Source organism: Paralichthys olivaceus, chromosome 6 (assembly GCF_024713975.1).
Source record: "Paralichthys olivaceus isolate ysfri-2021 chromosome 6, ASM2471397v2, whole genome shotgun sequence".
Lineage (NCBI taxonomy): Eukaryota > Metazoa > Chordata > Actinopteri > Pleuronectiformes > Paralichthyidae > Paralichthys > Paralichthys olivaceus.
The window spans coordinates 21,258,602-21,286,337 of record NC_091098.1 but is presented as its reverse complement, the minus strand read 5'-3'; the positions used below and the strand labels follow the sequence as shown (position 1 = coordinate 21,286,337).

The 27,736-nt window shown below is 41.6% G+C and overlaps 2 protein-coding genes across 4 annotated transcripts; one reads left to right on the top strand and one right to left on the bottom strand.

The window, feature by feature from the left end:
* The first annotated feature begins 1,757 nt into the window (after positions 1–1,757).
* cacnb3a (calcium channel, voltage-dependent, beta 3a) lies at positions 1,758–21,053 on the top strand. Of its 2 annotated transcripts, XM_020096181.2 has the most exons (15): positions 1,758–2,078; positions 3,008–3,100; positions 12,435–12,554; positions 13,482–13,604; positions 13,689–13,804; positions 13,899–13,978; positions 14,145–14,164; positions 14,678–14,755; positions 14,945–15,003; positions 15,125–15,225; positions 15,461–15,612; positions 15,695–15,790; positions 16,403–16,573; positions 16,767–16,812; positions 18,270–18,410. In XM_020096181.2, the coding sequence occupies exons 1-14, from the start codon at positions 1,995–1,997 to the stop codon at positions 16,794–16,796; spliced, it is 1,323 nt and encodes a 440-aa protein (XP_019951740.1). In that variant the 5' UTR covers positions 1,758–1,994; the 3' UTR covers positions 16,797–16,812; positions 18,270–18,410. The 2 variants fall into 2 exon arrangements, with proteins under 2 accessions (XP_019951740.1, XP_019951739.1); XM_020096180.2 differs by lacking the exon at positions 16,767–16,812 and having other exon boundaries at positions 1,759–2,078; positions 18,270–21,053.
* A 358-nt stretch (positions 21,054–21,411) lies between these two features.
* Positions 21,412–27,692, bottom strand: ddx23 (DEAD (Asp-Glu-Ala-Asp) box polypeptide 23). 2 transcript variants are annotated; one of them, XM_020096179.2, is made up of 17 exons: positions 27,543–27,692; positions 26,777–26,916; positions 26,573–26,686; positions 26,211–26,304; positions 26,058–26,123; positions 25,828–25,966; positions 25,610–25,743; positions 25,299–25,411; positions 25,059–25,202; positions 24,692–24,917; positions 24,420–24,565; positions 24,131–24,308; positions 23,457–23,699; positions 23,211–23,362; positions 23,007–23,115; positions 22,338–22,512; positions 21,412–22,129 (listed from the first exon to the last, which is right to left on the bottom strand). In XM_020096179.2, exons 2-17 carry the CDS (start codon positions 26,914–26,916, stop codon positions 21,906–21,908), a joined length of 2,397 nt encoding a protein of 798 aa, XP_019951738.1. In that variant the 5' UTR covers positions 27,543–27,692; the 3' UTR covers positions 21,412–21,905. The 2 variants fall into 2 exon arrangements, with proteins under 2 accessions (XP_019951738.1, XP_069382200.1); XM_069526099.1 differs by having other exon boundaries at positions 27,443–27,545.
* Positions 27,693–27,736: the final 44 nt, after the last annotated feature.

Here is a 27,736-nt window from a genome sequence, read left to right as displayed (position 1 = left end):
GTGACCACTGACACTGCACTCCTACTCGAGTCCCAGAGGGAGAGGACAGTGATGAAGAGGAAGGTGAAGTCTCCACCTCCACCTACATGTTTGTTTTTGATCCCCTTCACAGTTTGTCAACCTTATCACATGGGGCCCTGGGGCCAAAACACACATGTGGTCAGACGCACCTGCAGGCCTGTTCTATTTTCACTTTGGCTTCAGGAAATAATAACATGGATTTTTCTCACTGCTTCTTTTTTTCGTTCAATTGATTATTATTGATTATTATTAAAGAGCAATAATTTGAGTGAGTCAATTGCTTGACACACATAATAAAAGAAATAGTTTGGTTAAGCACCTGCCAAGAAATATAAACAGTTCAGTTCTTTAAAATAGAATTTGCTGTGAATTCCAGAGCAGTTTGTAATAATGTATGGACCAAATGAAATGTATAAATACAGTGGCTGGTTAAAACCATAGACCGAATATAAAGGTGGACAACATGACAAATCCCCTAAAGTGAAGCCAAAGTGTCTATAACTCCACCTGGTGGCTGGCTGTAGTATAGGTCATGAATCCCTCCATGTCTATGTTCACCAAACAAAAAGGGAAAGTCATACATTTCTCTCAAAGATGATTTCTGTCATGTTATCACACATGTTCATGAGCTAATTTTTCAGTTTTAGTTTAGTTTTATTTCATTATTCGATGCTGTAAAATAAGGTTAAACATCATGATTGACAGCTGAGACTGACTCATGATTGGTTGATCAATACTTTGCAGACTCTGGCTCCAAATGCTTTGTTAGTGTTTAGTGAGCGTCATCCGTCTTTATTTACCATCTATGGCCAAAACAAAACCAAATTTAGGACTTAAGTTTCAATCACATTAATTCTGATTGATTTAAATGTTGTTAACTTTGCAACTTTTCTATAGAGACACTGACCAGAGGTACACACATAGTAATAAGTTACATGTACTCAAGAAAATAACTTGTAGTTATTGGAGTAATTTAATGCAGCAAACACACTCTTATTTGAGTACGATCATTACTTCTATGTAAAAGTATATACAAATACACAACTGAAAGTTTTTTCTCCTGTGGATACCACTCTCTATTAATTATTTTCATAACTACAGTTAATACAAAGTGAGAATATTTTACTTGTGTAAAACACCAGTCTGCACATCTCAACTGCAACAGCAAGTTAAGTGACATTAAATAACATTTTTTTTAAATAGAAACTGCATAAATATATATAACTGAATTCTAGGAAGTGAACCAGACTCATTACATTTTTTTAAATTTGCAGTCTAAGTAGGGTCAGATTTTCTCTGCACCATGGTTTTCATTTCCTGACCCTATATATGTATATTTATTTATTTATATATTTTACTGGCTACAGTACTGGGATATAAACAAAATAAATATGCCTATGTAGATTGGGGGGCTGGGGGGTCAGAAGGGGGCAAACAGAACATTTTTGCCCACAGTCCCCTATAGGAGCTCAATCCGCCTCTGCTCATCAGACTGTGGAACAGGAGAACGTCAGCAGCTCCTCTTCTGTAAATCATCTGTTCAAAGATCCACATACACACCGAGTGTAGAAAGAATCCTTCTGTAAAGAAAACTCCAGACACACATGAGAGGGAAATGTGTCTTTTTCCAAACAGACAGAAAAAAGAACAGACAGATGGTTGTTGCCGGATGAACCAACCCTGACACCCCCGGCACAGACGCGCACTTAGTACGGACCTGCTTCAGTCTTCAGGGTCTCTCCTCCAGCTCCGGTTTTGTTCCTGCTCGCCTCCTCTACTCCTCCGGTGTTTTATTTGCGAATCTCCAGCTTTTTTCTCTCTCTCTCCACCAGCAGGACGTGGATCCGATCGTCTTCTCTGCGTATTTTCGCTCCTCTCCCTCTTTCATTGTTGCACATAGATGCGTTCAGCGTCGCCTGCTTCCTCCAGTGACCCATGTCTGCGCGCAGCTCGCCTCCCTGCGCTCTCAATAGATGGTGCAAGTCAAAATGTCCAAATCGCCCGTAGACCCTCTGTCTGCCATGGAGACCAGCGGCTCCCAGTCGCACTATTTCCAGGTAAAGCCTCACACTGGCCCCCGGTGATCTCACATCACATCCTCACACAGGAGAGCCACTCCATGCCTCTGCTACTTGTTGTTGAAATGGAGACGTCGCGTTTTGTCAGCGACTTTTGTCGATTTTGCTGTTTTTTCTATTTTTCCTCCAACACCTCCGCCTTCACTGAATCTGCAGCTCGACGCAGAGAAGCTGTGGTTTTGATTGTGATGCTTTAACGCATCAAAAAACATTTTGATCTCTTTTTAATTGGGTCTTTTGTGCGTTATGTTTTTTTATTCCTCCTGCAACAGTGAATCCACACAGAGATCAACACACATCTCAAACCTCACGTGTGACTTATGTGCTGTCTTTTTACCCTTTTTAATTTTTTTGCATGAGTCCAGCTCACCTGTAGCCTGAGTCTTCAGGGCCTCCCAGCTCCCACTGCAACATCCGAGCTCTCTGTCTCACTGTAGGAGGCCTGGGTTCAAATCTGACTGGCCCCCATGTGCAGCCACATTCATTGAACCCTGAGATACTGTATGTGTGATTGTGGCAAAGTTACAGCTGATTTTATGTGTTGCACAGAAGCTCCTTTACATCCATTCTCCTTCAAGCTAGGCCTTTATTTGTGTATCTGCACAGACAAGCTGGGTTCTGTCTATATCTGAAGTTGGAGTCATTGTCAGGTGTAAATGTTGTGTTTCAACCTTTTTACCTACCTACTAACCTACAGTCTTACCTACCTTACCACTGACCAACCTTCCTTCCTACCCAGTTACCTATCTAACTTCCTACCTACCGACTTTTCTACCTTTTTCCCTACCTACCTACCTTCCTTCCTACCTGTCCACCAGCCTATACCTACCTACATATCTCTTCTTTTTACTCTTTTCATCTACTCTACTTAATCTGTCTATTTTTCCTGTGTTCCTTTTTCATCCCAGCTGCCGAGGAAGTTGCCTAAACGCAAGAGCCGCTTCAAACGCTCTGATGGCAGCACGTCTTCTGACACCACATCCAGCTTCATCAAACGACAGGTAGTTCGTTTCTTTCCTTCTCTTCCATGTTTGTTTATGCACTCATATATTGATGGCTACCTTCTGTTGAGGTACATCACAGTCACAGGCCTCACTGTGCTTGAAGGTCCTGATGGAACTACAGTGCATTTTGCTTTTAAATCTGCATCATTGGGATCTAAAGTGTGTTTTCTCAGATATTTTGTTTGTAAAATTACATTTACTGGAATCCAGCTCATGTGCGTTCCACTGCACCTTCATCCTCTCAGCCGTCTCCTCAGTCGCAGTTGATGCTTTGCACAGGAGAGGGCAGCAAAATGCTTGAAAGTGGGAGTTGTGTTTCATCAAAATCCCTCCACAGCCCAGCTTTTTAATTAATGTTTTTAGGTCACACACGTGCAGGAGACTCAGAAGGAGATTTGGTGTTATTTAAGACGATCTGTGTGACTGGAAAAAAGGAAAAAAATCCAAAGCAGAATAGAATTCCCTCATGCTGTTACTGTGTGGCTGTTGTGAATCACACCCTCACATCCAGTTCAGATGGTGCATAATAATCGAGCTGGTTTTGATTTACCTCCATGTTGTTTTTGATGTATTTGGTTTGATTTGGGTGCCGGTGTAAAAGCAGAGGTGGTGTCAGGGAGTCCAGCAGAGCAGAGTCTCCTGTAGAAATCAGGTGTAGTGAGGAGTCGAGAAGTTTCACCGAGCTCGTCCCAAACCACCAGATCCCCGAGGTTCACGAGCCTCGTTACATCAAAGAGGATGAAACTACAAGGCTCTCTCTCTGCAGTCCTCTTCTAAAGAATACACCAGGTCTCCACCATCCACTCACTCTTAGTTTATTAATATAGAGCCGGATAAAATGGAATTCAATTATCATTCAAAGAGATGGAAGATTTTCTTTGTCTAAAACTCTTTTAACAGATTAACAACTGTTTTAAGAATAAACTAATAATCTTGCAAAAACACTGAAGCGTCTTAAATGTGAGAATATGCAGCGTTTATTTATTATGGATGATTTTAAACTTAATACCTTGGTTTGCAGACAGTGGTGGAATAAGATTGTAGAATGAGGTACAATAAGTATTACCTTTGTGTAGTACTACTGTGTGACAAGTAATGATTCACAGATTTCAAGAGATGCATAAACTTCCCAAAGTGTGTAAGTAAGTACTTTTGGCTTATTTCAGTATAATGAGTATTTATATTATAATGACTGATATTAAATGTTGCAGCTGACAAAGTACTATTTTTGTTGATTCAAAATCTTTTAAAGTAACAAGTAACTTAAGTTATACTACGTTTAGTGGAGTAAAAAGTACGATATTTACATCTGTATTGTAGCTGACCAAAATTGCAAGTGTACGCTGAACACGTACTTGAGATACATACTTCATTGTTTTAGTTTCAGAGAACACATTTTAAAGATGTTTCCTTAGAGTTCAGAATATTGTGATGGATATTTTTCATCATTTCTTAGTTTTTGTAGCTCTAATGATCAGTATATGAGTAAACGAAATCAGCATCTTTAAGACAATAAAATAGTTTTTGTTTGGATTCATTCAACCAAACTAAAACTTAGCTGATAGAAAATAAGAGATGAGAAGTGAGACAATATCATTTTCAAAAGAGGAAATAACACAATCTTCCTTATCATGGCTCATCAGATGTTATTAAGACCCAAACAGTACGTGAAGTTTACTTTGTGCTTGTTTGATTCACTGTAGAGATTATGAGACATGTATTTAAACACATTGACCAAAAGTCCAACATTTTGTGTTGAGCTGCCACAGAAGACACGAGACGAGACTGTCACACACAGCCAGGACATCAGGGTTAAAGCAACGGAACGATCCAGATTCATTATCCCACAATATCGATTAATGACTGAATGCAAGTGATCAACTCTGTGTGTTAACTTTATATCTTGAGTGAAATTCAGATGTTTCCATTACACTGACTGTAACGGAGCCAGACATTGACTTTTACTTCATTTAGACAGAATGAGTGTAACGCTACATGCTAATGGTACTGATTCATAAAGAAACATACAATCCAGTTTGTCAAAGCGCCATAGCAGCTGACACCACTGCTGTTTGGCTATAGGTTCTATAAAATGTCAAATGAGGAGCCATGGTGTGTATCATTTAAGTGTATGTATTATATGTAAAAAAAAAAAACAACTATAGCACTTTAACAGATCCACAAATGCTAACTGTTTTCCTCGAGTGTGAAAATCAGGTCAACAGTAGCTTCTCTGCTATTTCAGTGTTTCTCTAACAACCGGAATCAATATTTCATATTCAGGTTGTGCAGGTTGTGAATTAATTAGGATGCAGCTTTATTAATGTTAATATTGATTTGTTTAGTGAGTATTTCTGGCTTCTCACTCCAACAACAGGTGATCTCAGATGCAAACTGAATCTGTTTTTTTTTTGTAAATTTATTTGTTGCAAATGGTGAAAATATACGTAACGAGATTTGATAAAGGATTTAACAGTTTGGAATGTCAGCGGTGGAAGAGATACTGGATTCAGATTGGATTCTCTAACTGCTGCTCATAGTGACGTCCTTTAATCACTTGTGTTGTCTGAACACTTCTCCAAAACCAAAGAGAGTCCACTTCCTACCATGTGACTCTAATGAGCAGCTAATCGTCATATTTGAGAAACCGGAAACGGTAAAAAAGTATTCTACATTTTTGCTTGAAAAATGACTCGATGATTAATCGATCTTCACAGTTGTCTTTTAATTGACTTAAGTTCCTCATTAAAATTCACTCACAAGGTTTCAGTGTATACAGACATGATATTCTCTTTTTTAGGAGAATGACTCATTTGTATGACGCCCGCACACATGAAAAATCAAACGCCATGAAAAAATACCTCGGTTTCATGCACAGCACCATTAGCATCAGGGAATGTGGAGCATGTGTGAGAGGCGCTAGTGAGAGAGGGGGGGGGGGGAAAGGGCTGAGCAGACATCTTCTTCAGGAGGGGACATTAGTTATCCTGATCGGGGGTGTGGGGGGGGTCTTAATGACAATCTCCAGATTCCCTCAGAATATTGCATGGCTAAAATATTAATGATGCTCATTTTTAAGGCCCCGGGTGATGTGATTGGTGGGCTTACTGTTTAATTTCTATCATTATACCTCTTCTCTGCACACACGCACACACACACACACACACACACACACACACACACACACACACACACACACACACACACAACAGGCATCCCACCCATAGGTGATGTGACAAAGTGTTTTATGCAGAAGCAGTGAATTTCACAAACGGAGCTGCTATAGTTTCTTGTCTGTGGTAGGGGTGGGGTGTCTATGGAGGAGCACTGGAGTATGACTCATTTCTGCAGCAGGATACAATAAGCAGAAGCTGCCACAAGTGAGGATGTATGTTGTTGAACACGAGGCTTTGAAACAGGATCAATCCTGAGCTGTGTATCATGTATGATGTGTGTGTGTGTGTGTGTGTGTGTGTGTGTGTGTGTGTGTGTGTGTGTGTGTGTGTGTGTGTGTGTGTGTGTGTGTGTGTGTGTGTGTGTGTGTGTGTGTGTGTGTGTGATTATAACAGCAGCTCCCTCTCCACCTGTGCACATTGAATGGATGATGATGTAAATTTAGAAAGGCGGCACGACCGAGTGACGCAAAAGCCTTGCGTTGGTTGTTGTTGTTTGTGCATGTGCTGCTGTGATGGAATGAGGTGGGGTGAGAACAGAGGAGAAGGTGTTGCTGGTGCTTGCTCCAGTGCAGGTCGCCCCTGGTTAGCGGATGGGAAGGGACTCGGTTACAGTCCGTCTGCATTTTACAGCATGTAGCGTACAGAGAGGGAGGGACTGGCAGCAGCAGCAGCATCACCACATTAACCTGAGTGAGTACAAACGACTCGCAGCACCGTCCTAACTCCTCTCCTCATGTCTCGCTTTGTTCCATCTTATCGTTGCCACTCCTTTGTTTCCCTCCGTCTTCACCTCCCTCCCCTCTCTTTTCTTTCTCTCATTCCTTCACCTGTTTTACTTTTTGATTGGCATCATCCTGCGCGTACTCTCTGCACTTCCCCACCAAGTCTTGTGATTGATCGGTCTCACACACAGTATTCCCAATCTTGGCTGTGGTATTGCAGCACAGCCACATTGTTAGCGAGTGATTTATTGAATTGTGCACGAGAGGGCTCTGTGCATGTGTCACCCACTAACATTGAATTATGACCGCACAGTTAATCGAACACTTTTTGAAATTGGATATGTGGAGACTGGATTTCCAAATCGCTCGAGCTTGCAGTTTTTCTTTTTTAGTTTTTTTTTTTCCTCTGAGGGAAAAAGGTGTTTCAGCCTCCTGAATAATATATTCTGCTGTTGTGCAGAATCTCCTTCCTGCAAATCAAGCCAGAGAAATTACTTTTTTCTCCATCAGCATTCACTCCCTGCTTTTTCCTTTACATAACCTTAAAGAAATGTGGTGTGTTTTACATTTTTAATAAACTTATTACAGATCATGCAGTGTCAGCGTTACTACCAACCATTTTAAGGCACAAGTATTTTTTCTGCTTTCCAGGTAAACTTTGTTTTTGGTCATTCTAGCGCCGTGCATCGAGGAATAGCCTTGATCTGTCTGTGGGCTCAGAAAACAAATCGAATGATTCATATTTGCCAAAGAATTGATTTAATTAACTTGGTTGTTTCTTTCAGCATTTATGTAGCGCCACCATCAGGTCAGTTAATAAATGTGCTCAGTACTAAATACCTGCAGAAACAATGACTTTCACATCAGCCCCATTGTTGTTAAGGGCTAATTTCCTCCATCATGGGAGTTTATGTTTTCATCCAGGTTTGTTTGTTACGAAAAAACCATTCAGTCAGTTTCCATGAAATTTCGTGGAGGGGTGGGGCCTGACCTCAGGAAGAACCTGTTCAATCTTGGTGCAGATCCAAATAAAGAGGCTGAGCTTGTGAATTTAAATGTGGTTTCATAAGGGGACTGTTTGGCCTTGGCAGAGATGTGCACTCCTCTTAGTGCCACTCTAGCTGTTTAGTGCTAATTAGCAAATGTTAGAGGCTAAACTCAGATGGTATATATAATTCCTTTATTCTCTATATTCTTTATTATTAATATTATCATTAGTTGTTGTATTGTGTTGTTTTTGATGAAATGTTTCTTGTTTATTATGAGGAGCTCTCTTAGTTCATGTAGTTCAGGATTGACAGCAAGTCGTGTTTTCCCGCCATGTCCAATTTAACATCTGGGATCCACATTGTTTAAGCGTATATGTCGTAGCTCTGCAGTGCGAAGACGCCTTTGTGTTTTGTGTTTGTCAGATGGTCAAACATCTTCAGAAAATCTGATCCTTCATCAGCTGCTGTGGACAGTTGAGTCGAATGGATCCAATTTCTAAGCCTTTGTAGGACGGAGACAGAGAAGACCGGAAATGTGGGGAAAAGAATAAGTAAATAACGTAACAGCAAACCGGAGACTCCTCCATTTCATACCATGTGGTCCGAGCCACAACCACTCAGGTTATCGTTGTGATAGCAACTTTTATTATTACCATTTATAACGACTCCAAGTATTTTCTTTAGGGATCATATTCAAAAGTAAAAGCTAGAATTATATCATGGTTTACAAACATCACTGATACAAACTAACTTAATTTACAGCTACTTGAATCAGTATTTTTATTTTACCGAGGCATCAATTGACTGTGTCGAGTGAAAGGAGTTGTTAGTACTGATGAACCTGTGGAGATTTACAGCTGGACGACTGAAGTTTGCCCTCAGCTCAATGGAGCATTTAATTGTCTTTCTCAGAGTTTTAGATTTCTCACCTGCAGCTGTCATGTTTTGATTCACTCTCAGTTCTTCATCAGCTGTTTTCACTCACAACCTCACTAAATGTGTCTGGATATATAGATTCGGACTTTAAGGAAATGTGAATTTGGGTCTGGAGTTTGTATCTCACATGAAGAACGCAGCAGGAGATTGTCCAAGTCAAATTCACAATGACGGGAAATGTCTGTAACATCCAGGTGAGGGGCTTCAGATCATGAGAAATAGTCCTGCCAGGGAAATTACAGTATTTTTATTTTGACAGCACATCAACACCAGCATTGTTCCTTATCAACAAAAGCTCTTGAATCTCTCTGTTTTCCAAGTTGACATCTTTGTCTGTGTCTTCCATGTGTATGGCTCCTCTTTTTCATCCAGAGATATTTGCTATTCTCGGGTCTGGCTGGAAAAATTCGGTAAAATCTCCAGAGCGACTGACTTCTGCATTCTTATATACAGCCCCTCCAGAAAATGTCAGGAGAACTTCCAGAATTCAATGCGTGTGTGAAAGCAGCTGTTGTGGTTATATTTTCACCGGTGTTCATTTGTCTGTTGGTTTGTTTTGATTTTAAGCGGCGATGAATCCTGGAATCATTTTCTTCAACACATCAGACAGAGAGATTTCCTTGATTTCCCAGGATCAGGGATCTTGCTAAAAATATATATTTCGTGGACTGATATCTGAGTGTGTGTGTAGTTTGGTGCAGCTTGATTGAATTCAAGAGGCCTGTTGGGACTTGGCAGCCTGAAAAGCTCTGATTGACTGTTTGCCACCTGCTCTGCACTGCAGAACCTTTGTTGTTTCGTGATTTCTGTGGGTTTAACATTCAGCCCATTGTTTTACGACTGGTACATTCTAGCATTTTCATAATATTGAGGATTTGCGTTGAATCTGATCCATGATAGTTGCTTTGAAGTTGCTCTTTGTCTCACTCCACTAACCATGAAATAACACATCTCCAAAGAAAGTTAGAACATTTGACTGTAAATTAGCAAACAACTGATCAACGTATGAGTAGAGTCGTGATAATTAGTGCGGATTAGTGCAGATGTCCCCTGTCGTTGTGTCTCTGGACTGAACACTCGGCCCTCTGGAGGACTGGACTCGCTGGATGACACACTTCCCTGCTGGCCCCTCCCTGTGGAGCTGAGGCCATCAGTGTTGCAGTGTGTAAAGAATAATCACAGGAGCAGAATAGGAAGGAACAGAGTTAAATTTAGCCTCCAGACGAGAACATTACTGAGAGAAAAAAAACACATCCTCAGACCAGACAATAAAGATGCACTGAGACTGCTCCACTCTGCAGTGCAGAACCTGCAACATGCGCAGTTTTCTGCTGGTAACGCTGTGTTTTTGAAGGATTTGACAGGCAGCCATGGGACAGAAGCGTGTGCAGAGCAGAGGTCCACACGCCTCGTGTCCATAACATTAATAATGAATGAAAATCGCAGCTCGGCCTCACGGCTCTCTGTGTTCTAACATAATTAAACAGCCCTCTGACATAACCACCGTATTTATCCCAGCTTGAGTTCCCAGTGAAGAGAGCAGTGAGAAAAAAAACTCAGATTCACGTCTTTATCCGACTCTAGCGCCGTCATCCTAATCAGCCAGATACGCGACTCTCTCCGCTATCTCTGTGTCTCTGTCTCTCGTGGTCATGGTCCTCCCCCCTCCTCCTCCTCCTCCTCCACCTCCCTCCTTCCCCCCCCACACACTTTTTTTTTTCTATCTGCGATGAGGATGGATATCTGGGTCTCACTCCGCTCCTTCATAGCATTTTATTATGTTCTAATCTCATTTTCCCCCTGAGATAGCCCGGCTTTATCTCGTCATATAAACCGTTTATACCCGTCTCTCTCCCGCCTCTCCTGCCATCCGTCAGTCACTCTCTGTCCCTGTAAACATCCTTCTCTTTTCAGGATTTCTTTACAACGATGTTCACCCCCCTATCTCTCTATCTCTCTATCTCTCTATCTATCTATCCATCCATCTATCTTGTTCTTCCTCACCCTCCTCTTCTCTCTCGATGCTGCTCTGGTGCAGTGTTGCTTTGCAGAGCTGCTAAAAATCAGATCTAGTTATCTAACATAGACACATACAAAAAAAAAAGAAACAAGAGGAGCTGTTCGCTTGCTGCTTCTCCAGTGTTTGAAGCGGTGCCGTAGATAAAGGTTTATTATTTTACACTGTACATATGAATTCTGAAGTGCAAAGAAAGAAAAAGGTGGTGGTTGCTTTTCACGTCCGGCCACAGTTTTTTCTGTATTTCTTGTTGTGCAGCTGCTAATTGGTCCTCCAGAGGATGCGTCTGTATATGTTGGCAAGATGGATGACCAGGACTAAGTCAGTGCACTCCGGAGGACAGGAAAACCAGAGTGAAAACTGTATTATATCTTGTTTTTTTATAATATTTGCTTAAATTTGATTGTGTAATAATGTAATTGTGAATACTGCAGTTAACTGTGAGAGGATTGTCTGAGCTTATCTCGTCTGTTTCAGTCATCACTTCTTTTCACCTTTGTTTCCTGTCACGTCTTCCTCTCATGCCTGACTTGGATTTGTTTTTGCTGCAGCAGCTCTCATCGCTGACAGATTCAGGACTAAGTTCTCTTTGGATATCAGCATAATGGTCGACCATAAAATACAGCTGTATCAGTTTGGTTCTTTATTGATTAAACTCAAGATTTTCTCAATTAATTGATTATTCTCATTGGCTATAAGATGCCCTTAATAATTCTCCACTCTCTACGATGTCATTTTAATCATTAAATGTCTTGTTTTTCAGTTTAACACCCAAACATCTCTACTTTAAGAAGCTAACTAAATCATTTGGGGGATTTTTTCTTCAGTAAAGATTGAAATGATTAAAAATAAAGAGTTGCTGATGAATTTTCAGTTGGTCGACTACCTGATTAACGGATTAATCATTTCAGATCTACACTATATAACACCGATATTCAATAGAAGGATCACAGTCTTCTGAATGAAGGCCAGAGCAGCAGCACCTATTCAGTGATTTTCAGCTTTGACTTTGTGTCTGTGTTTGCTTTATCTTCCACTCTCAGCATTTTGTGCGAGCCATCGCTGGGATGTGTCCTTAAAGCGCTTACAATGAAAAATGATAACCAGCATATATTTTGCTAATGAGGAGATGTCCTTGGAGAATAAACAGGGGAAGAAAGGATGTATATGTGCTGCACTGTGGGGGATGATCGAATGGATTGGGGCCAAGCAGGAGAGAAGAGGAAGCAGTTGCCGCCTTTGTGCTATATTTGGTCTTCCAGAAGATGGCTGGTGTGGGAGAGCAGCGCATTGTGTTGGATATACACACACACACACACACACATGTTCATGAATACAGAGATGCATTTGCATGCACACCTGCACACAAGCGGACTGCAGACAGGAAGCCAGATGAAAGCAGGGGGATGAACAGCAGATCTATGTATCTCACCTCAGTAACACAACAAGCAAATCATGTTAATACAACCACATGCACCTTTCTCCTGACAGGGGTCGGCTGATTCCTACACCAGTAGACCGTCGGATTCAGACCTGTCAGCAGAGGAGGACCGCGAGGCGTATCGGCGTGAAGCCGAGCGCCAGGCACAGCTGCAGCTCGACAGAGCTAAGGTACATTCTCCTCTGACTCACACCGCGGCATTCAACAGTTTTATAAGTTAGAATATGTGTAGGAGACGTCTCAAGACAAATGTGCTCATCCACTGTTTCAGGAAAACTTAAGTGGTGGAAATAATAAAACAGAAGCAACCTCAGCAAGAACTAAGGAGGATTCCCTGTTTCAGGACAGAAACACAGAGGAGGTTGTGTTTCCAGAAAATTACAACAAACAGTATAAACCAGATTGGCACTCAAGAGAGCGTGTACCTCTGCCAAGGCCTAACAGTTCCCTTAAATCCTGCAGCAAATCTGTCATGTCCGTTTGGGCATAGTTCTAAAACTATTGAAGATGCATATAAAAAGTGTGTCTGTTGAATCCACATTATCTCAGTGACAGATTCTAATTAATTACATTTAGGGGGAAAAAATAGATTTACCATTAAAATTAACTCCTTAAGGTAGAAAAAGGAAAAGAAACAAATATATGAAACAAATCGTGACCAGCAGCACTATGACTGGTGTAATGACTGCAACTGAAGTTATGTCGTAACTGGTGAAGAATTAATTATCAGGCTTTACTCTGAAAGAGTCGATGTGAAAAACACAACCAGATATGTAACATTTTCCAAGTAGTTGTTTTTATCTAAAACACTATTGATCATAATTCACACTCCAAAACCAAGCAAAAATGAAAATATGGTGAAATCTATAAACATACTTTGAAATACTCACAATAACTGGTTGGTTTTATCCAAGAGAATTTGTCATTATTAGATGTAAAAGTCCCAAATGATCCATTGTTTTCCAAGTGATTCTCTTTCTCCTGTCGCTCTTTAAACCCGTGTTTATCATTTTGACAGAGTTAGGGGTTAGTTGATGTTAGTTTATGTTTGTCCTGTATCATTGACCAGTGTCCGTCTCGTTCTAATTTGTCCACAGTCCAAACCTGTAGCGTTTGCAGTAAAGACGAACGTGAGTTACTGTGGAGCTCTGGATGAGGACTGTCCTGTCCAAGGAGCTGCAGTCAATTTTGATGCCAAAGACTTCCTGCACATCAAAGAAGTGAGTGACTGTCACTGATGAGGATGAGCACAAAAGGACACACAACAGACGATATGTGACCCGCTGCTGTTGTTGCATTCACAGAAGTACAACAATGACTGGTGGATCGGTCGGCTCGTCAAAGAGGGAGCGGACATCACCTTCATCCCCAGTCCTCTACGACTGGAGGCCATGAGACTGAAACAGGAGCAGAGACAGAGGTCAGTGGACACGTTTGACGTATGATGTGTTTGTGTTGATATAAATATGATGTGTTTGTGTTGATATAAATATGATGTGTTTGTGTTGTTGCAGGAAAACTGGAGGAAATTCCTCCAGTTTAGGAGACATGGTGACTGGGAGCTGGAGGACCACACCGCCATCTGCAGGTGAATGTGAGTACCACAAATCTGCCTCCTCATCAGAGACCGACCTCTTCTTTCTTTCCCACAACACTGATTAATTTTTTTTTCCAGATGTGTGTGTAGGAATGTGTGTGTGTATGGATTTTATTTAACAATAAAGCTGTCTAATCCTGATTCTGATCCTTGTTTTCACAAGCCAAACAGAAGCAAAAACAGGTAGGTTGTTGCACTTCATCAGGACACAGTCTTTTCTAATGATACACAGATTCTGACTTTAAAGGACAAAGTTCAATTCAGCCCCCTCAAATTATTATGGCTATTATTATTAAAGCTCATGTACTTATTTTGTTGTTATGAGTCACAAAACTTAAATTAAATTAACTTGATGATTTTTCAATTAGTTAATTCACCCATCGATTTTCTACCATTTATCGTGGACCAGCTCAAGATAAATGATGAATTATTAAATCACAATATAAAAATATTTATATTTATCCATATGATATATAGTTTTAGACATTTCTCTGTTGTTCTTGAGAATAAAAAATATGAAACAGATGGATCTGATTTCATTGTTTCGGTTTTTAAAAGGGTCTTTAAAAATCTTCTCTATGCAGAAACCCTGATTATAGATGCAGCTTTTTTCAACAAACAAACCTAACCACTCTTCTCTCCACTGTTCTGTCCGTTTTTATCCCTCTTCCGTTGTCCTCCCCCTATTTCTGGCAGGAACACGTCCCTCCCTACGACGTGGTGCCCTCTATGCGGCCGGTGGTCCTCGTGGGACCATCGCTGAAGGGCTATGAGGTCAGCCTCTCCCCGTTTCACCTCCAGCAGACGGAGAGCGACCGCCTAACACTGTTCAAATTGTCCCTGCACTGCTGCATGTGTTGTTCACACCTGAACCTGTCATTTAAATCAGAATCAACGTAATGGTTTTGTTGTTTGGTTCCTGACGTAGCTTTTTAAACAACGTCTGTCTCATTCTCCACCGAGGTGACGGACATGATGCAGAAAGCCCTTTTCGACTTCCTGAAACACAGATTTGATGGAAGGTCAGTGAAATGGAGGAGGAAAAGCTGCTGTCGTGATGAAAATCAGGCTTTTAGTTAATTTGATGAGAGAGAGTTTGCCTGAATTTTTTTTTTAATGTGTATTTCCTGACTTTGTTTGCAGAATCTCAATCACCCGTGTAACTGCTGACCTGTCTTTAGCCAAGAGGTCCGTCCTTAACAAAAGACCCATCATGGAGAGATCCAACACTCGCTCCAGCCTCGGTAAAAGCCGCTACACTCTCCCTGTATCTACGTTTTCTCACTTAAATACCTTCTCACAATGGTTCACAGTTGGCCAGGTTCCCTTTTGTAACAAATTTGATTTATTCAAAATGTTTATTTTCCATCCATTTGAAAAAAATGGCTCATTTGTCTGTTTGTGTTTCCAATCTCACCTGTGTGATTTTTAAATATCTTATGGATGCGATGAGTTTAAACTTGTGTCGTCTCTGTGCAGCCGAGGTTCAGAGTGAGATTGAGAGGATATTCGAACTTGCCAAAACGCTGCAGCTGGTGGTTCTGGACGCCGACACCATCAACCATCCTGCACAGCTCGCCAAAACCTCCCTCGCACCCATCATTGTCTACGTCAAAGTTTCCTCACCAAAGGTACAGCACGTTCCCTCAACAGTGACCGCCTCATCTTTCTATCTGATCTATGTAACGCTCTCTCTCTGTACCGTCCTCTCAGGTGCTCCAGAGGCTGATCAAATCCAGGGGAAAGTCTCAGAGCAAACACCTGAATGTGCAGATGATGGCTTCAGACAAACTCTCTCAGTGTCCTCCTGTGAGTGGAGGGAGCGGGTTGATTTCTGTTCACTGTTGTAAAGCGTGGTCGAATAATTTAAACGAACAGGTCATATTTACAAAGGAGAAAAAGAGGAATTCTTGACCATAAACGTTATTGGGTTAAGACGAGGAGTACGTGGGAAACCAATCGGTTAGGGTGCAGGGAGGACACAGCTTGAGCAGATTTGACTTCTGACCATTTACTGCTTTTCATTCTCCGACTCTCTCATCCTCTTTCCTTCTAAAAAACTACACTTTATAAGATCAAGTGTTTGTACTGGAGCGGTTGTCACTACATTTTTTTGACTGATATGATGCAGCTGGTCAGTTTTTGTCACATATTATGTCTGTTAATACCAAATAAATTAGGTTCTTTGGCCAAATCAAACTCCATTTCAATGCAATATGATGTTTTACTGTATGCAAGTGAAGGAGGTCCATTGTCCAAACCAAGATTTTTACATAACAGAAAAAAAGGTCAGGAATTTAAAATGCACCCTGTATCGCTCAGTGTGTTTGAAATCAGCAGAATGAGGTGAGGTTTCTACTGATCATACTTTCGATGAAATGTTTAATTTCTCTTCACTTGTGTCTCGTTATGCACGTGCAGGATATGTTCGATGTCATTTTGGATGAGAACCAGCTGGAAGACGCCTGCGAGCACTTGGCTGAATACCTGGAGATCTACTGGCGCGCCACTCACCTGCCAGGAAACACGCCTCTTAATCCCTTATTGGAGCAGAGTCTGATGACCCCGCCTTCTGCCATCTCTAGCTTGCAGGTGAGTTATCCTCATTTCTTCAAAGAAGCAGTAGAGCGTGATTTACAACTGTAATACTGTTTTAAGAATCCTGTTTTGAACGTGTTGTATGTCACTGTCCTTACCAGCTCTTCCCATCTCCGATTCTGTGTTTTGATTTGTCCCTGGTTGTCTTGTTTGTCCTCTCACTCATCCATGCTTAACATTTTTGCAGTTTTCTGAAACACAGGAATTAATTGAATGATCGCGTACAAACCGGGGTGAGTAGTAGGGTTTATATATTTGCACTCTCGACCCCCAACAGTCCCCTCCTACACACCCACCACCGACACCTGAACACGACCGGCCGCGGCTGAGACGGCGAATGAACAGCATCTTTTATTCATTCAGATCTCACCACAGAAAAGATGGCGTGTGTTTCCTTTCTTGCATCCTGCCTCCTTTCTTTTCGTTGATGGTCTCAGGTGAATCACAGCTGCTCCTCACGCTTCCTGGGAGAAAATTCACAAAGCAGTTGAGCTCGGGCTTTAATTTAACCCCATAATGAAGAACATTATGTTTGGAGTTTGTGTGATAAGTCAAAGTCTCGCTGGTGATTCTTTTTTATTTTCCTTTTCCAAGCATGCTTTGTGAATGGCGGCCCTGCTCACAGTGGCACATTATGCTATCTGGAATGACCGAGCGAATTAATGACATATGATCAGAGCTTAAATAATATATTCTCTGGAAATATATTTATACACAATATCTACACAACAAGAAACTGAGACCATGATGTGCAGTAACATGTTATGTGTGAGAGAAACCCCCTGACCATCCATTCCAAGTGTTTCACTTGCATTTCTTTTGTTGAGTCTGTATTAATGTGTTTACACACGGAGAAAACCCTGCGAACACTTCACTGAAAGGACTTTGAAGAGACACATCCAACACCACTGCATGTCAGGTGTTAACACCGCCACCTAGAGGAGAGACACAAAACGTGGAATTTGCTCAAACGTTGTTTGCATTTAAGTCTTTGTTTCCGTTTTGACAAATCTCAGCAGAATTACAGAAAACATTTAGTTTTGAAGTATCAGCAAAGTTTTCCTGTCAGTTGTAGCCGTCGTGTGCACATCCACAAAACCTCAGTGGTTTAAGTACAATACATACAAAATAAATATATACATTTGCAATAGAAGGTGCATTCACACTCTGGATAAACTGCTCGCAGTATTTATCACAGAACCAATTATTATTCAAACAATTCTGACCTGCTCATATCTATGGGTCACTGGTCTCTGTGATTGTTCCTGCTGGTTGTACTGGTGTAAACGGATCCCACCCAAGAGTGTGAACTTCCCGTTCTGCACAAAACATCAGGAAATTATTAACAATATTCATTATTTATGTAGCTCCTCCCCTGGGGACTGTGCATTACATTGCAAACAAGGTAGGAAAGGTTTTGTTTGCGGCCGGTGTGAACAGTACGAACAATTTCAGTGACCAATACTTTTTCACTGTACATTTGGGAATGTGATTGTTCTAACCAAGATTTGAACCTGCTCTTCAAACTCCTTGTTGATGGAGTGTTGCTTTGTTTTTTCCACCTTCTGTGTCTGTGCTATTAGAAAAAAAAAAAAGCGTGTAGCTTCTTTGAGATGTTGTCGTAGTTCAGGGTTTCATTTGACTCTGTTTTTTTTTTTTTTCCTCCTCCGTGGCTCCTCGAATCCTCCAGAACCAGAACAAGAACCAGCCGCAGCCTCGTGAGGCGGCTGGCCTGGAGGGTGATGAGGAAGAGGCGGGCGAGGAGGCCCACTCCCCTTTGGAGCAGGACAGTCTCATGCCATCCGACGAGGCCAGCGACTCCCTGTCTCGCGGCCGCAGGGGAAGCCCATGCCAAAGGGGGGTGGAGGAGGACGAGGAGGAGGAAGAAGAGGAAGAGGAGGAAGAGGAGGAGAATGAGTATGCCTCCCCCTGCCATGCTCGCACATACAGGGACATGTACCCAGCTCACCGCGGGCACACGGGCAGTGCTCACAGTGCCAACGGGCACGAGGCGCAGGACAGGCTTCTCCAGCGCGAAGCTCAGCAAGGTCACAACCAGAGGAACAACCGCCAGCGCAGCCGCCCCTGGCCCAGAGACACCTACTGAGGAACAAGGCCCCCCCACCCGCTCTCCTCAGCATGGAGATCACCCCGAGCCCTCCGAAGGTCCAAGAGCCCAAACACAACATTTAAAGATGAGGAAAACAAAACAAAACAAAAATCCAAACTCTTACGTTATAGATGCCCAGTTAATGAAGCGGTTCAGGCGTTTAGTCTTCACATTTCTTCCAGAGTCCCAGTTTTAATTTATCTAAACCGAGCAGATGTCACGACCTCTTCAGGGTCGAGGCATTCCGAGAAAAGTCAACAGGGCTACTCACCTCTGCAAGGGAAAGGTTTCAGGCTACCAGCCGTTACTCAAACTCAAACTTTAGCTGCTTTGCCTAAGGTTTCTCTATCGTACGATGTCTCATATACTGGCCTTAAACTTCCTAAGACTTTTAACTATCTTTACTATTGCATGAGTATAATTATTTTAAGACTATTTGCACACGACGTCAGAACAGGAACTGAATGAAGCTAATGTAGGAATGTTCTACTGTTGAATCATTTTATGAGGAATAGTAATGCATTTGATTCCAATGTATATACTGAATGGCCACCTGCTTTTGTTTCATTGCTACTTTATCTATTGATTTGTTTTGAGTTTGTTAATATTGACTTGTTTGCTGTTTCAGAAAAAAAAACAAATGCTGCCATCACTTTTACTCTGACGGTGAATGGCGTTCAGGAGACTCACGTACAGTTTGTCATTCTGTCCCAATGTGTAAGTATGAAGCTGCGGTACAGTGTCGTGTCACTCGCGGTACCAGTGCGGTCTGGGCATCACTTGTCTTTGCTGTTGCACAATCACTCTCTCTCAACACCTCGAAAAAGCTATAAAAAAAAAACAAAACAAAAAAAAACACGGGCACAGAGAATGTAAACACAACCGAGAAAAGGGAATGTCGCCTTCTACAGGATGAATTATTTGCCAAACTTGCTTGTTTACATCGAGTCATCGACATATTTCAAGCACACGCTGCGCAGCTGCAGCTCCTCTTCAGATCCAGTCTTCAGAGAATGTAAGCTTGCGAGCCTTTTTTGCACCTCCGACCCAAACCGATCGCCCTGTAATTCGATTGTAGCACGTCATTGATTGTAGCATCCACACATAATCTCACCTCTTCCCCCCGATTTCAAACACTCGCGTCACATTTTGCAGTTTTACTGTTTGTTTTTTTAAACCAAGGCAGATCCTCAGGTGTTAGTCCCACACGCTCATCGCTCCAGTTCATGCACAGAACAGGTATCGTGCTCCCGGTGGACTCGTAGCACCCATGGCACAAAGTCACTCTGTTCCTGCACCATTTTAAGTCCATGAGCCGATGAACGAGTTCGGACAGCGAACCTGCTTGTGTTCACATACAGGGTAGATACTTTGCCACAGTCCGCTTTCACTGGTTTACTGCTTCCATGTCTCACAGGTATCGCTATCTAGTGTGCTGTATATTTTGAAGATTAAAAAAAAAAAAGGAAAAAATCAGCATGATTTAAAAACAAAAAGAAGAAAAAAATCTATGCAAGTGTTGCATGAAACCTGATTGTTTCTTTTTACAGTATTTTAGTAATGCATTGATTCTGATTCTCCTCGTTGTCTCGTAGTGATGGTCTTGTCTTTGGGGCTACTCACTCCTCACACCACTAACAACACGACTACTGAAAATCTGAATGCATCCGTTTATTTATCCACAACCCTTAATATTGGGGAACTCCTTTTCCATGACATTGGGTGGACTCACAGTTTCACGCACTTTTAGAAGTCACTCACTAAAACTTGCCCCAGATCTGTGATTTAATTTTTAATTTGTCATTAGAATAATAAAAAAAAAAGAATGATTGAATTATTAAAGCCCAGCAAGTTCACCAATTAGTTCTTTTCACTATGTTTTGGCAGAGTATGTTTTTCAAAGCGGACCAATTTAGCAACTGAAAAGGCAGTTGAGGTTTTTCAATTTACGAAGCACAATTTTTACAAGGGTTATTATTTTGTTTCCTCTGTCTTATTCTGTATGCAATACGAAGCCAAACATTGAGAAACTTTAAACGCCTTAGACCATCTGGACTTCCTCGTTTGTGTGAGTAGAGAAAAAAAAAAGAAAAAAGAATTGCACTACTTTTCTTTGGGGATGGTTGCTTTGTGATGCAATAACTGCACTAAATATAATGATGTATCCACCAGACTAACACAGCGTGCTAGCGTGGCCCAACACGCCTCTTCCCTCTATTTATCAGAAGAGACAGCAGACGTGTAAAAAGTGAGACATTTCCTGCCTGATGCTGTATAGAATGCTTTCTATTTGAAAATAGATTTACAACAATGAGTAAAAATATGACTTCAACAAAATAAACATGACATTTTATGTACTTTTAACTGTTGGGGTCATTTTTTTGTGTCCCACTAACCAACGATCTGAGTTAAGTTTTGTACCAATGGTTTCCAGATGATTTATCCTACAACACATTGTTACTGCAACTGTGAGGTTGATATTAGATCTTAGAGCAATTGTCAGGTGTCTCTATATATAAACACTGAAACAGTCCTCGTGTGTAAAACTGAAAAAGATTATCTGAAATACAAATGACAGATTACAAATTCAGATATTTGAATCTTAATGTCCCTGCATTCATAGTGAATTGAAGCCTTTTCTGTACCAAACTTGCAGATGTTTAGTCTTTTTACAGTAAATCTTTGGACGATGATGAAACAGATTTCACACAAACGTTCTGTATTCACTTCATACAAATGTTTATATTCAAAACATTTTACTACAGTTTAGCCAGCTGATGTATTTGTGAAAATCTCTTAAGTCTTCTCTCTTGGTCTCTTTAACAGGGAACTCAGATTTTGATAATTGGCAAGGCTCAATTTAAAAATGCACAACATAGTCCTCACTATACATCTACTCCCACATCCCCGCTGGCATTTATCACATTTGATAGTAATTGAAGGGCAGTATCTTTACAGCAAACATTATCAGTGTCCTGCTAAGTAATCATGGAGTCACATTCATAACCTTTGAAATGCCCTTGTGCCATCCCAAAACCTCTGCTGTGGATTTCTAAAACCACTTGTGTCAGTTTCTGTCCGGGACTGGAATAAAAGACAAAAACAGACACGGGAGGCAAGGTGAGAAACAACTTCAGATATTGGCAAAGTTAACTTGGAGAGAAAATCCCTTGATGTGTAAAGATACAACACGATGAAACAGTCTGAATCGGTACATCAGGCAAAGATGGTTTCCTCGCGTCGCTTCTTGGTCAGGATGGTTCCCGGTTTGTGTTGAGCGTCCGGGTGGTTGGCGAGCTCTGGCGGGCAGTTGGACACTGGGCTCTCGAGGATGGCCTGCTTCAGGTCGTAGAACACAGCCGAGTCCTCTTTGGTGAGGAAAGTCATGGCCACTCCACTCTTACCAGCACGACCCGTACGACCGATACGATGGATGTAGTCTGGAGGAGAAGGAGAATAGAGGTAAGAGTACTTTGTTACAGAGTGAAATACTAACAACAATGGATTCATGGGTATTCAAATGTAATTATTTATACGTATTGACCATTGTTTATCTATTCTTAACGAGAATGAATATCAAATTAAGGTCGAAGGAAAAATAATAGTAAAGAAAGACAATGAGTCCTGAGTAAAAATGAGGCCTCTTACCTTCAATGTTCTTCGCCATGTCGTAGTTAAGGACCATGGAGACGTCGTGGATATCAATACCTCGACCAGCAACGTCTGTGGCCACCAGAATATCTTTGGCTCCGGCCTTGAGATTGGAAAGTGCAAACTCTCTCTGTTCCTGGCCTTTGCCACCATGCAGCGTGCAGGCATTGTACTGTGAGGAGGAGAAAACCATTCAGATTAAATGTTGCTGTATATTTTATCAAATCAATTTCAGTGACAGGGAGTTCAGGGAGCGGTTCTCTGTGGCTGCCTGGACGTTTTGATTAAAATCCACCACATGAAAACTAGGCTGAGTCTACAGCTATGCTAAGAGACCTCTGAGGCTGAACGTAAACATACTCACATGAGGCCGTTTAGCAGGATTAGCAACATTTGCTAATTACTACTAAAGAAACTTTAGCTGAAGCTCATGGGAATGTCATTGTTTTTGTAGGTATTTAATTGTAAAATCAAGTATTGGACAAGGTCAAAGCCTTGGGGCTTTGGCCCTAGAGGAAGATTCAAGGGATGTGCAAGGTTACCAGTACTAATTCTCTGGGGACCATTAATAATTGTTAACATTTTAATGACAATCCATCCAGTAGTTGAATTTTTTTTCAGGATAAATATCAAACAACAAAAATGTGATCCAATCCAGTGACTCACCCCCATCTTCTCCAGAGACTTGGCCAGCACGTCGCAACCCTTCTTCTGGTTGACAAAGATGATGATGGGAGGCTCGAAACCATGCGACAACACCTCCAGCAGCTTTTTCCTGCATCACACAAAACAAAATCCAGAAACACTCAGTATGTCACAGATATAAAATGGATGTTTGGTGTTTACAGTTTGCCATCATGTCCAACTCACCTCTTCTCTCCCTCCGACATCAGCAGGACCTTCTGTTCCACTCTCTCGTGAGGTTTGCCAGCAGACCCGATGTAAACCACAGCAGGACGTCTCAAGTAGCTCCTGGCCAGTCTCTCCACAGCCGCAGGCATTGTAGCTGTGAACATGACCGTCTGCAAGGTGCAATCAAATACACAGTTAAAAACCAATGACGTGAGAGCGCTGGGCACCTACAGAAGAGTCCTGTTTATTAACAGATAAACATACTTGTCTGTATTTGTGTTTTCCAGACTCAAAGTTCATCATCATTTTCTCAGGGTCCTCAGCTTCTTCTGTGTCAGGTTTCTGATTTGTCACTGGGATGTACTCTAGAATCTTTTGGACATCGGGCTCGAAACCCATGTCAATCATACGATCGGCCTCATCCAGGACCACGTATGTGCAGCGGCCCAGGACCAGGTAGCGGTTCTCCAGCACGTCGATCAGACGACCAGGAGTGGCGATCACAATCTGATAGATGAGGTAAAAGAACAGAGAGAATAAGTGATTCAGACAGATATTCTTACTTATTACTCCTTTTTGAGATCATGAATCAATGTCTCAGTATAGCTGCAGGCTAAATTTTAAACCCTGTTTTTAAATGTGTATGTGTTTTCACATTTAAACATATACAGAATTTACACGATAACCATGGATATACTGACAGACAACTAGCGTGTTATTACTTTGATACTAAAGAAAATATCTTTTTGTTAAAGAAGTTTATAAGTTTATTAATTCCTTAGATTATTCACAAAAGTAACTTACTATAACCAACCTTACTGATTTACAGGCTGCATTTTGTGCTCTGGATACAACTTTACACCCTAACTTAAATGATGTTGTTACTGTTTCTTTTCTATTCTTCCAAGAAACACGAGTGTATTTGCTGAATGTTTCACCTCACAGCCCATCCTGAGACGGAAGCCCTGGTCTTCTCTGGAGATTCCTCCAATCACAGCCACTGTACGGATGCCGAGCGGTTTGCCGAACTTTATTGTCTCCTCTTCGATCTGCTGAGCCAGCTCACGAGTCGGGGCCAGGATCACGGCGTAAGGACCCTGGTCTGAGTCTTCAATCCTGCAACAAGCAGAGGAATGTAAATGTGAGTAAAAAAGACATAGAAGCTAAAACAATTTGAGAAGCTCATTAGTGAGTTTATTTGAGTTTATCAGATCATAGGTGGTTTACCTGTCGATTTTCGGCAGGGTGGTAATCCAGACAAGCAGAGGAATCAGGAAAGCAGCTGTTTTACCACTGCCAGTCTCGGCCACACCAATGATGTCACGGTTCTGTAAACCAATAGGAATGGCCTGCCTCTGAATAGGTGTTGGATCCTGGATTTGAGGAGGAAAATGGATCATTAGCGATTAAGTTACTCACCTAAAGATTTTCATCGTATGCTCTGGTTACGGCATACTTTTTTTACAACAAGCAGTTTTCAGTAAATGATGCGATCTGACCTTGTAGCCACATTTGTCGATGACCTCCAGGATATGTGCAGGCAGCGAGTACTCCTTCCAGTTCCTGATGGGGTTCGGGATCTTTCCTCCCTTGGTGGTGATGCTGTAGTCCTCTCTGAAGATTCGCCAGTCTCTGTCCGTCATCTCGTCCAGTTTCTTCTGGGACCAGTGTCTGTCGTCCCAGCGCTGCTTGGCCTCCTTTTTACGCATCTTCTTCAGTCTCACCCTGAACGAAGAAGAAAGGTTGGATAGTTTAGAGATGGAGGTTAAGCAAACTTCACATTTTTAGAGTTGAGCTTTCCTCTCAATTTTATTTATTATATACTGCATTATTTTTTTGAGCTGATCACTTCAATGGGTTACTCACTCTTCCTGCTCCTTCTCTTCCAGTGTCCGTCTTTTCTCCATCAGGTCACCATAGAAACGTGACTGCTCTCTTTTCTGCTGCTTCAAGTCAATGCCAGCGATGAAGCCTCGTCCATACAGCTGCACTGAATGCTTTTCTTTGTAACTGGAGGACAGATTGTGTTGTTTAGATATTTTAACAAAACCTTTGATTCAAGAAATAATGTTTTAAACAAGAAACAAGACGTTTACGCTGACTTACATTGGGTTGTAGTCGACTGACGTGTCTTCAGAGGCATCCCACTCAAACACAAATTTCCTGTCATTCAGGTGTCGAGTCCTCCGACGTTTCTTGAGGCCACCCAGGTAACGCTCCTGCAAAAGGTTAGATGTTAACAAAATCAATCAATCCTCTGTTGCTGCCTATCCAGTGGACATTGGCAGCTACACCTTACATTTCAAGTTTTTCAAATTTGCCAACAATATTTGTCTTAGATGATAACTACAAATGTTTTTTGGGATATTTATCTGCCTAAAAACAGTTGCATGTGGAAAAGAATAGAGTTGACAAACCTTGATGGCCTGAAGTTCTTTGCCTTTGTCCTTCTCCTCTCTGAGTTTTTGTCTTCCATCATCTTCTTCATTCCCGTTGTTCTCTCTCTCCATTCGCTCTCTGCGCTCTCGTCTCTCCCTTTCCTGGGGGTCCTCTGTAACAGACAGTCTCATTTATTATCCACATAAAACATCATGCTGGCTGTCTGCAACTGAACAGACCAGAGGCTGATACACACCCATCATTTTTCTCCCAATGTCTTGGAACATCCTCCTCTTCTTCCTCTCATCTTCCACCAACCTCCTTCTCTCCTCTGTCTGTTGCACCCTCCGTTTCAGAGCCTCGGCTTCTCGCTCTGCTTTGGACAGGAACTTGGGCTGAAAAGAAAAAAATGTAAAAAATAAGCAAAGAAAAACAATCTAGGGTCAAAAAAAGGAGGGGGGGAGTATTCTTTGTGAAACTTCTCACCTTTGCCTCTGCCTCCTCTTCTGCCTTTTTTTTGGCCAGAAGCTCTTCTAACGACAGAGGCTGGGCCTGAGCAGAAGAGACAAATATTAAAAACTCAAACAATCCCAGAAACAATGTAATACTACAAAAGATTCATTCAAATCAAATTCATACCTTCTCTTTCTTGTTTTTTTCATCTTCCTCCTCTTCTGTTTTTATATCCTTCTCTCTCTTTAACTTTGAATCCTTTGACTTTGGTGAGAGACTCCTTTGAAAGGAGACAGACACATTTTACAGGTGTAATCAAAACCTTTTACAACCTGGACATTGATTTGAAGGTTGTGTCCAGGTTGGAAATGTCAATGAACAGTTGAATGAAAAGTTGTTTGACATCTGTAGGCAATGTCACAGAGTAAAGCTGTTAAATTAAAGCAAATTCTCTCTTTTTATTTAGCTCAAAGAAAGTGACTCAGTAATTACATGACATCTTATATGTCTCCATTTCATAGAGTTGTGTTTTCCCAGCATTCACATACCTGGACCTCTTGCTACGATCTTTATCACGTCGATGGCCATCTCTTTCCTTGCGGCCCCTCTCTCTGTCCTTATCTCTGTCTCTTTCTCTGTCCTTGTCTTTCATGCGACGGTCTCTGTCACAATGAAACACATCAGTCTGTTAGGATTCAGGAGACTTTAATATCTGAGCTTGAGTTAGTGTTAGAAATGAGTTTTTAAGTTACCTCTCTGCAGATTTGGAGCGATTTCTTTCACGAGACCGTTGGCGTTTACGCTCTCTGTCTCGTGAACGGCTGCGTTTCCTCTCTCTGTCTTTGGTCCCTGAGGATTCCGCCTCTTTCCTGTCGGCGGAGTCAGCTGCCATCTGGAAAGACAGATTAAATTAAATTATGGATTTTTGTACTTTTTTGTTGTAGTACACTAGTCGTAATTACTATATTCAGCTTCCTTTAAGTGGACATGAAATGTTGAATGTGTACAAAATTATGGAAACTCAAGAAAGTTGTAAAACAAAGCAAATATGTGCAAAAAAAGAACTGATAAACTAAAGGTTTATTACTTTATGGCTTAATGTAGTTTAGCCTGGTTAACATTCGGTTTTAAGATGAATGTTGTCCAATGCAATGTAGACAACTCAATACACCATGTTGAAAACATATTTACACTGTGGGTGGATGCTCTATTATCACACACACTGCTTAAACGCCACCACGGAGTTAAAGGTTGATCAGCTTCTTATGTAAAAGTTAAATAAATAAGGCATTTCCCGAACAAGACGTGGTTAACTAAATCAAATAAAGTAACTCAGCCTGTGCAGAATTAATGCAGTGAATATCGTGAACAAGCTAGCTCCAGCAGTTAGCTAACAACTTAGCAAGAAAGCTAATCACATTCAATAAACAGCGACTTGTAAAACCCTCCGCGGAGTCAAATGTTTGCAGGTTATAAAACCCAGAAGGTCAACGCGTCGTTCACAACATTAAAACTCACATTTTCCCGCTTGTCAACAAACTATTTGCGATTTATCAACGCTTCAAGCAGACGCCATATCTCCCGACACGAGCTGAAGCGAGCAAGGGGTTGTGGGAGTTGAAGTGTATGGAGTTCGAGGCAGGGTGGAGAAGACGCGGGAGGAAACCGGCATTCAAACTACAATTCCCTGCAATGCGGGCGGATCCTCTCAG